This window comes from Danio rerio, chromosome 2 (genome assembly GCF_052040795.2).
Source record: "Danio rerio strain M-AB ecotype USA chromosome 2, GRCz13ab, whole genome shotgun sequence".
In the NCBI taxonomy this organism is placed as follows: domain Eukaryota; kingdom Metazoa; phylum Chordata; class Actinopteri; order Cypriniformes; family Danionidae; genus Danio; species Danio rerio.
The window spans coordinates 3,099,662-3,110,000 of record NC_141022.1 but is presented as its reverse complement, the minus strand read 5'-3'; the positions used below and the strand labels follow the sequence as shown (position 1 = coordinate 3,110,000).

At 42.4% G+C, this 10,339-nt stretch overlaps 3 protein-coding genes across 12 annotated transcripts in view; all 3 read right to left on the bottom strand.

Moving 5' to 3' along the window:
• Positions 1 to 1,617, bottom strand: part of LOC141377647 (uncharacterized) — a 1,960-nt gene extending 343 nt beyond the window's left edge. Inside the window, exons 1-2 of the mRNA XM_087240342.1 lie at positions 1,482 to 1,617; positions 1 to 1,378 (exon numbers count right to left, since the gene is read on the bottom strand). The exon at positions 1 to 1,378 is cut by the window's left edge and continues 343 nt beyond it. Coding sequence (XP_087096468.1) covers positions 137 to 1,240 — 1,104 coding nt within the window. The 5' untranslated portion in view covers positions 1,241 to 1,378; positions 1,482 to 1,617 and the 3' untranslated portion in view covers positions 1 to 136. The remainder of the gene's footprint in view (positions 1,379 to 1,481) is intronic.
• eif2b5 (eukaryotic translation initiation factor 2B, subunit 5 epsilon) overlaps positions 1 to 10,339 on the bottom strand; it is a 393,495-nt gene that overhangs the window by 326,886 nt on the left and 56,270 nt on the right. The gene's annotated exons all lie outside the window — the stretch shown is intronic.
• crhr2 (corticotropin releasing hormone receptor 2) overlaps positions 1 to 10,339 on the bottom strand; it is a 104,569-nt gene that overhangs the window by 49,331 nt on the left and 44,899 nt on the right. The gene's annotated exons all lie outside the window — the stretch shown is intronic.

Sequence of the window (10,339 nt, the reverse complement as noted above, 5' to 3'; positions counted from 1 at the left end):
ATGAATGTGAAGTCCTGGGGAATGCGGAAATGTAGTCCTGAGAGTTCATGTGAGAACCAGCGATCCTCTGGGAGGCGATCGCTGGTTGTGACATAGCCCCCCCTCTAGGAGTGGATTCCAGACACTCCACTACTGTTCAGGCGGGAGGCGGAGCGGAGGCGGAACAGGGGAGGGATGGAGGGCCAGGACCATGCAGCTGGGGCGTACCTGGGGCGTGGAGCTGCGGAGGGCCTGGAGACTGGAGCTGCGGAAGACCCGAAGAGTGGAGCTGCAGTGGTCCTGGATCGTGTGGCAGCGAAGGACCTGGAGTACTGCGAGGAGCTGGCAGGGTTGGAGTCTTGTAGGGAGCCGGCAGGGCGAGGAGCTGGGCTGGGATCGGCGAGGCGAGGAGTCTGGGTGACGCCGGCTGGGTGAGCTGTCTGGATGGCGCCGACAGGACGAGGAGTCTGGATGGCGCCGACAGGGCGAGGAGCTGTGGCCGTTCAGGAAGCTCAGGCGGCGGCGGACACTTGAGAAGCTCAGGTGGCGACGGCGGCCACTCGGGAAGCTCAGGCGGCGACCACTCGGGAAGCTCAGACGGCGGCGGCGACCACTCGGGAAGCTCAGGCGGCAGTGGCGACCACTCGGGAAGCTCAGGCGGTGACCACTCGGGAAGCTCAGACGGCGACCACTCGGGAAGCTCAGGCGGCGGTGGCGACCACTCGGGAAGCTCAGGCGGCTCTGGCTGAGGCGCTGGCTGAGGCGTCGGCTCTGGCGCTGGCTGCTGCGTCGGCTCTGGCTGAGGCGCTGACTGCGGCGTCGGCTCTGACTGCGGCGTCGGTTCTGGCTGAGGCGCTGGTTGCGACGTCGGCTCTGGCTGAGGCGCTGGCAGCGACGTCGGCTCTGGCAGCGGCGGTGGCAGCTCTGGCGGTAGCAGCTCTGGCGGTGACAGTGACTCTGGTAGCTCTAGAGGGTCTGGCAGCACTGGACGGTCTGGCAGCTCTGAAGGATCTGGCAGCACTGGACGGTCTGGCAGCTCTGGAGGATCTGGCAGCACTGGAGGGTCTGGCAGCTTTGGAGGATCTGGCAGCTCTGGAGGGTCTGGCAGTTCTGGAGGATCTGGCAGCACTGGAGGGTCTGGCAGTTCTGGAGGATCTGGCAGCACTGGAGGGAATGGCAGCTCTGGAGATGGCCTTTCAGGGGCAGGAACAGACTTGGGACTGGAAGCCATCTTGTGAGCTGGCTGACTGGGAGCGGCCATCTTGTGAGCTGGCTGTGGACAATGGGTCGCAAGCCCCGTAGCCAGCGGGTCTTGCTCTCTACAGCCCCCCCCCCAAAAGGTTATTTGGATTTTCGTCCACCTCTCCTATGGTGAAGGAAGATCCACTCATCTGCAGGGCTAGATCAATATAGTTCACCAAAGACCACTGGGGTCCGTACAGGGGTATGTTGGAGTATAGGGGCTCAGACAGTCCGCCATGAAAGAAAATCATGAGGCATACCTCACTCAGGGTGGTACGGTGGGCCAGATTAATAAAGTCCTCCACGTACTCCTCAATTGACCGGGCTTCCTGACGGAGGCACATAATTTGAATGCCCGCTGGATCCATGTTATGGCCGAGTCTTCTGTTACCAGGACTGGGGTAGAGTGACAGGAGACCACAGGAGGTAAGATCCACTATGCAGTTTATTCAATAGTCAGGCAAGCAATGGTCATCAGGTGCAAACAGGTATATACAGGCAGTCCAGAATCGTAGTCGATATAAACAGGCAGAAGGTCAAAAGGCAGGCGGCTTAACAGGATAACTGGGATACAAGGCTAAGATCGAAACACGGAGAAACAAGACAGGGAAACGCGTTGTAATGTTACTAGGAAAACAAGACTCGGCCCACTGGAAGTGTGAATGAGTGGCTTATGAAGGGAATCAAATCAGTCTGTGAACAAGGTTCAGCTGGTGCTTGTAATCAGGATACATGAGTGAGCAGGCGTGCGTGTTTGGGAGCAGTGCATGTATGAATGTGAAGTCCTGGGGAATGCGGAAATGTAGTCCTGAGAGTTCATGTGAGAACCAGCGATCCTCTGGGAGGCGATCGCTGGTTGTGACAAATACACACACACACACACACACACACATGTATATACATGTGTGTGTGTGTGTATATATATATATATATATATATATATATATATATATATATATATATATATATATATATATATATATGGGTGTGTATATATGACGATATAAAGAGAAATATATACATATATATATACATATATATATATAAATACACACACACACACACACATATATATATATATATATATCTTGATATCATTATATATATACACCCTGGCTTCCCTCATTCCCAAAAACACATCTGAAGGCGGAATGACACTCAGGCCTGACCATTGGTGACGGCTACACCAGAGATGATCAAAGAGACAGAGAACACTACATAGGGCACATTAAACAGTCTAAATGTTATGAGGCAGGTTCACAGATGTCAAGAACAAGACATACATCCTAAAGCTTTTCTCTCCAACAACAACAGCAAAAAAGACTGGATATGAAATATGACTCTCTCTCAAAATGATCCCTGCGGGAAGTCAGAATAATGGGGTGGACCACAAAAAAATTGTACAATATACCCAAAACTACAGTAGAAATGTTTGGCACAGTTAACCATCTTTTGAGGAGGGAAAAAAAATAGTGACAGAGGTGTCAGACTCTTGGTTGCTGAAGCCTGTAAAGAGGGCTTTGGTTGATTAAGCAACCACTCAGGACCACAGGAGGCCGTGTAATTGCCTGACAGTGCATAGACAGAGATGTGTGGAGGCTTGTCAGAGCCTGACATGGAAGAACAGCAGGAAAACTGGTAACATCTAAATCTTAAATCTTAGGAATGAGTCTTAGGAGCATCACTCATCATTCTGGACTAATTGTGCTCATATTTAGGGACTTTTTAGCTACTCACTAAACTTTTTGATGTGAGTTTGCATCACAATCAAGTGAACATGTTGGAAAACAAAATCAAAGGGGGCTAATAATTCTGACTTCAGCTGTGTATGACGAGCCACTGGACAAAGTGGTAACAGCGGAAAAGCCGTCCATATGGAGGTAAGCGGTCAGCTGGTAAGCATGAAAAGGAATGACATCATACCGCCCCGTGGAGTTCGTTTTACAGATGAAACACAGCCATGTGTACCTCTGGCCACATAATTCTCCAGAAATGTACAGGGTGGGCCATTTATATGGATACACCTTAATAAAATGGGAATGGTTGGTGATATTAACGTCCTGTTTGTGGCACATTAGTATATGTGAGGGGGCAAACTTTTCAAGTTGGGTGGTGACCATGGTGGCCACTATGAAGTCGGCCATCTTGGATCCAACTTTTGTTTTTTTTCAATAGGAAGAGGGTCATGTGACACATCAAACCTATTGGGAATTTCACAAGAAAAACAACAGTGTGTTTGGTTTTGACTTATCTTTATTCCTTCATGAGTTATTTACAAGTTTCTGAGCACTTGTGTTCAATGTGCTGCACATTTTGTTGGATTGTAAATGCGACCCTCTTCTCCATCTCTTCACACACTGATAGCAGCACCGCAGGAGAAATGCCAGCACAGGCTTCCAGTATCCGTAGTTTCAGGTGCTGCACATCTTGTATCTTCAAACCATAGACAATTGCTTCAGATGACCCCAAAAGAAAAGTCTAAGGGTGTCAGATCGGGAGACCTTGGGGGCCATTCAACTGGCCCACAACGACCAATCCACCTTTAAGGAAACTGTTCATAGGAATGCTCGGACCTGACACTCATAATATGGTGTTGCACCATCTTGCTGGAACAACTAAGGGAAGGTGCCAGATCAGTGCATAAAGAGGGAAACACATCATCATGGAGCAATTTTAAATATACAGTGGCCTTGAGGTTTTCATTGATGAAGAATGGCCACACTATCTTTGCTGTCTATGGTGTGAAGATACAAGATGTGCAGCATCTAAAACTACAGATACTGGAAGCCTGTGCTGGCATTTCTCCTGCGGTGTTGCTATCAGTGTGTGAAGAGATGGAGAAGAGGGTTGCATTGACAATCCAACCCAACGGGCAGCACATTGAACACAAGTGGTCAGAAACTTGTAAATAACTCATGAAAGAATAAAGTCACGTTAAAACCAAGCACGCCATTGTTTTCCTTGTGAAATTCCCAATAGGTTTGATGTGTCACATGACCCTCTTCCTATTGAAAAAAAACAAGAGTTGGATCCAAGATGGCCGACTTCAAAATGGCCACCATGGTCACCACCCATCTTGAAAAGTTTGCCCCCTCACATATACTAATGTGCCACAAACAGGACGTTAATATCACCAACCATTCCCATTTTATTAAGGTGTATCCATATAAATGGCCCACCCTGTATATAGGGCTACGTGTTTAGAATGAAACTATGTTGGGAATTGTATTCATGCTGCAATATTTATCACAGAAAAACAAATGTCAGATTTTCCAAATATTGAGCAGCCCTAATCCAATGTCACCTTTAATAATAATGACAACCTGATAACAACCATGATGCCTGCTAAACTCCTCAGAGTCCAAGATGGAGGTGGACAGTGATAATTAAGACCCAAAGAGATCATACAGTAGGCCTCTGGGCTTCTGCAAGCCCCCCAAAAAAACCTTTACATGCAAATTAAAAAGACACACACACGCATACCAAAGAAATCAAGAGAGAAATCTGTCATATCTCCACAGTTTCAAAGTCAACACAGCATCCCCAGAATCTAATCTCATGTGGAGCTTTTACAGGCGCAGTGCTAGTTATGATTGAGGAGAGCCAGTCTCCCTTGAGCAAATCACTTTCATCATGGAGTCCCCGCAGCGCAAACCGTGGAATAAGCTATTAAATGCGGTCTGAATGAGATGATCGGCGATGCACTTGGAAGAATTATCTTGCACAGTGTTAAAATTAACATACAGTACAGCAACCGTCCCCCTAATAACCGCAGAAACACCTTCATTCCCTTTAATTCATATGTACAACTGAAGTCAGAATTATTAGCCCCCCTGAATTGTTAGACTGCTTGTTTATTTTTTCCCTGATTGCTGTTTAATGGAGAGCAGATTTTTTTAAACATATTTCTAATCATAATAGTTTTAATAACTCATCTCTAATAACTGATTTATTTTATCTTTGCCATGATGACAGTAAATAATATTTGACTAGATATTTTTCTATACAGCTTAAAGTGACATTTAAAGGCTTAACTAGGGTAATTAGGTTAAGTAGGCAGGTTAGGATAATTAGGCAAGTTATTTTATCACGATGGTTTGTTCTGTAGACCAGTGGTTCCCAACCTTTTTCTTATATATATATATATGTGGCCCACTATACACTATGCACTCATGCACTATGTACTTATGCACTTACACACTCAACAGGATAGTATATGTATGTAGTGGCGTCCCAAATAGCACACTAATGTTTTTTTACTAAGCGGAAATTCAAACCGTTTCCCTGATGACGTTTGACGGTCGCGTAAATCAGTGAAATAAATGACTGAGGTATCAAATAATACCTGCAGCGAGCATTGTCGCATTCACCATCAGGAGGCGCTATAATCACTCTCGTAGGACAATTTTGCATTCAACATCCAAAATAAATAAAGTTATTCGACATGTGCGTCCGATAGCTCCACCCCTTCTGCTACGTAAGCAAACCTGCGGTGGTTGAGTGCGTGAAGTGTCCATCATACCACACTTCATTTTAGCGCTGAATGAGTGCATCATCCGGGTAATTAAAGTGCACTTAATATTTTTAGAGTTTTCAGTGTGAACACACTACTTACACTATTTATACTACTAAATGGCGTAGAATAGTGCAAAAGTATGTGATTTGGGACGCAGCTAAGGATTTACAAGACCAGAACCCTGACAGAGATGAGGAGAACAGACTCTCTTAACACGCTCCAGACGCTCTGGAGGTAATTAATAACATAACATTTTCATCATCATATGATCTCTTAAAACAAACCTTTTTTTTTTTAATGCACATACTGAAATTTGTTCGGTAAAAGTGTTTCCATGATAGTATATGCGCATCTTTTCTTATCAAATAAAAAGTTAGGGCATACATTTTTATGCCTATTTAAAAAAATTATGCGCATCTTGGCATTTCCATCAACCGATTTTATTATGCTCAAATCCAAAATGCGCATAAAAAATAGGTGGGTGGAAACGTAAGGCTATCAGCTAATACCGATTCATCTTTAAAAAAAGAGAGGAGACCGACAGAAACTCAGAGTTTAGAGAATAAAACCTGCTCCTGACCAGGTTAAGTTCACAAACAGGCTTGACTTACCATGCTTCTCAAGTTTGACAAACCAGCCATTTTGAAACGGAAAACCCAGAGTTTCCCTCATTTCAGGGTTGACATACTCTGAGTTTTCACTTAACCTCCTTTCTGAAACGGGGCCCTGGTGTGTTGCCGAGATGAGGAGACAGATCTGGGATGCAGGACGCTCAAGCTAAACTCTCCATTTGATCTTTACTTAATCTGCTTGTTATGATGGAGAATCTGGGATACAATTAAAATATGCAAGAGATACTGCACGACTTTCTTGCGATAAGGCCTCAAAGGATTTGCAATGAGATCATGCTACTCTACCACAATGTTTACTGCCAGATCAGATCGCATCTTAATTTTGGGATCAAGCACGCTATTGGGAAGTGACTAATAGCACTACTTAGCATCTTATTAAAATATATATACACACCTTTTACCCAAACGGCAGTGTAATGAATGGCTTAGCAGGGGTGCAACTCTTGTTCTTTCTCCCCCAGAAGCTGTTGGCGAAGGTGATAAGATATGTAGCGCCTACAGTTTCTAATATACACATCAAAGAGTCCCTCGTACCAGATGACCTGAAACACAGCTCATTTCCAGTTTCATCTCTGGATGTTTCCATGACTCTTAAAAGGCAGAAAGTAGTGGTGGAAGCAACCAAGCAGCCACAACATGAGCATCTACATCGGACTAATAGGGCTAATTCTGGACTGCCGGTCAGTGTTACAGTGTTCGTGTGAGTTTGTTTGTTTTCAACGACTGGTTTATCCATGAAAATAAGCGTGTTGTATTTATTTAATATGTACAATTGTCAAAATAATTGCTGGAAAATAGAAAGAGCTTGAATGTTGTTAGAATAAGGAGCCAGATCAGTCTCAAAACTAATGCATTTACAGATTTTATTTTTTACATCCACAGCACAATTCACATTTACTAGATCTAATGTGTAAATTCAAAACACTGCTGTGCATGTCGAAATTTTATTTAGTAAATTAATTTATTATATATTATAATAATTTATTATTATTATTTAATGTATTCATTTTGAGACTGATCCATACCTGTCAACATTGGGATGTGAAAATAAGGGATATGCCCACCATAATAAGGGATTGAATCTTCGACTGCGACAAATTTTTATGCTCATTTAAGACGAAATTAGTTGTGTTAAACACCAACACAAAAAAAACACCAAGATCGACATCCTTATATGTTGTTATTATTATTAATTATATGTGTATGTCTGTTTAAACACGCACCCAAAAGCCAGACTTTCTCTCCGCTTCAAATCGCATGTACAGACTCCGTTTGGGAAACAGTGTCTGTTTATCACTATGGAGCGCGTGAGCTGACAGTCACGCACTGCTATATGACTGTTTTGAGGATTGTATAGGATGGGCGAAGGCACTTGTAATCAAAAGGAAATGGAATTGCGCCGTTTTTAATATTTATTTATAAGTGTTTTCATTCCTAAACAAAGCGAAAGCACAGAAGACTCATGTTTTAGAGCAAGGGGCGACCCCTGGTGGTTCGGCGGTATGGGTTGCATATAGGGAGGCTCGGCTGTTTAGAAAAAGACTGAAAATACGGGACAAATACGGGAAAATACCTTTACGGTATGGTTGCAGGATAGAAGAGTAAAATAAAGGAGAATCCCGGGAAAAACGGGAGGGTTGACAGGTATGGACTGATCTGACACCACATTCAGAATGGCAGTCAGTGAAGACGCAGTCCATAGCAATGCGCTATTGATGACATCTCAAAGTCTGAAGGGCAGTAAGGTAGTTGTTGGGTTTAGGTATTGGGTAGGAACAGGGATGTAAAATAAGATCATACTTTATATGTGCTAATAAACCGTTCATATCTTAATAATAGGGAGGCGGTAAATGGTGTGAATTGAGCTAGTGTTACCTAAATAATTACTAAACAAAAGACTTAAAGGAACGGTTGACTTAAAGACTTCTGTTCAACACTAAAGAAGGTCACCTGAAGAAAGTTTGGAAAGCAGCAGCTATTGGCTTCTCATATTATTTTGCTCCTACTATGGATGTCATTTGTTAATTTTTGTTTAAAACGCCATTTCAAGAGTTCACACTTAGCTGATGATTGATTATAAGTTTGTTTGGCATGCTGTCCAGGAGAGAGAGAGCCCTGAGCTCATAAAATCCTCGAGCCCGGGGCTCCCTCCCGTTTGAAAGGCGAGAGGGGAGTTTGAGCTCAGGTAGATCTGGAGAACTCCCTGCTGTAGTAGCTGATGAACAGATAGTGATTGCTCTTAAGGGATAACTACTTACTTGGAGCATCTCTGGTGGTCAATTAACTTAAGTTGCATGTTTTTGGGCGGTGGGAGAAAACCAGGAACTCCGGAAGAAACCCATGTGAGCAAATACTTAACTATACACATAACCTAAGACACTATTTAAGTACACGGTTTTTGTAAATGACACAGTATTTAACAGTCATACGAACTGTACTTTACTGTAGGACATTTTTGCGGTATGTTACCGTATTTTAAAGTTGCATTGTGAAAATTACTGTATATTTTACAGTAAATATATACATACAATACTGTAAATACATATACAACAAGGTAAAAAAACAGTAGTTTTGCTGTAATTGATTTACAGTAAGTCACTGTAAAATCGACAGGATATTGTTAACAGTGTACTTTACCTAAAACAAAAACAATATTGTACAAGATGTTGGGCAAAAGAGCGTGGTCCTGATTGAGTCCTTGTAAAATGGAGTTTAAGTAACGTGCCTACGGAGAGAAGAAACCTGTGTGAGGCTCACTTCAGAATTGCACAATGTTTTTCAAGAGATACAGACTGATTGCTAGCAAGTGTCTGGTGCATAGAGAGATGTTGCTCATCATTAATTCATGTTAGCTAATGAATTAAACAACGTTAACTAGCACAACCTTTTTGTAAAGTGTCACTGATACGAGATCAGTGTGGTTGAATGTGAGTATCTACTGTATGTGGTAAGACTCATACTCTGCTTTGGTTTATGCTGCGGGCAGTAGACTGTGTCCTCATTAGACCCCACAAGGCTCGGGGGTGAAAAGCTGAAACTCCTTCTATAATGCATTTGCATTATCTGACCGTATTAGTAAAAACAAGCCACTGCCATTGTGTCTGGGATACTACATTATAGATAACACATTAGTTTAAATAACAATTCACACCATTTACTACTGTGTCTATCATTGAGATATTCACCGTTCATGAGCACTTATAAAGCATGAACTTATTCTACATTTCTAATCCTACACTGTTAACAATTCTTGTAAATGACACAGTATTTTACTGTAGGACAGTTATGCGGTATGTTACTGCATTTTAAAGTTGCATAGTAAAAATTACTGTATATTTGACAGTAAATATCTACATACACTTCTGTAAAAATACATATACAGCAGCAAAAATGCTCTTCAACGCCTCCTCCTTCATCTTGCCCCAGACATGCTCAATAATGTTCATATCTGGTGACTGGGCTGGCCAATCCTAGAGCACCTTCACCTTCTTTGCTTTCAGGAACTTTGATGTGGAGGCTGAGATGAGAAGGAGCGCTATCCTGCTGGAGAATTTGGCCTCTCCTATTTTTGCTGTAATTGATTGACAGTAAGTTACTGGTGAACTAATGTCAGTAAATTACCGTAGATTCTACAGGACATTGTTAACAGTTTACCTGATACGTCAACCCAACTACTACCTTATAAACTATTAATAATCCTAAAATAAAATGGTATATTTTATAAAAGTATATTTATTTCCATGCATTATATATATTTTTATCTGTAGAATCCAGTAAAATCTTTCACATCCACAATAATTTAACTTTCTATTCAATTTCTAAATAATTAGAAATACAGTATGTGTTATTATTATTTTGATTTAAATAATCAGAATTTTAATAACAACAAGTAATACTGTATATAATCATAAGTTAAATATCAAATTTACTGATGCAAAAAAAAAAAAAAAGATTCATTAATTCATTTTCT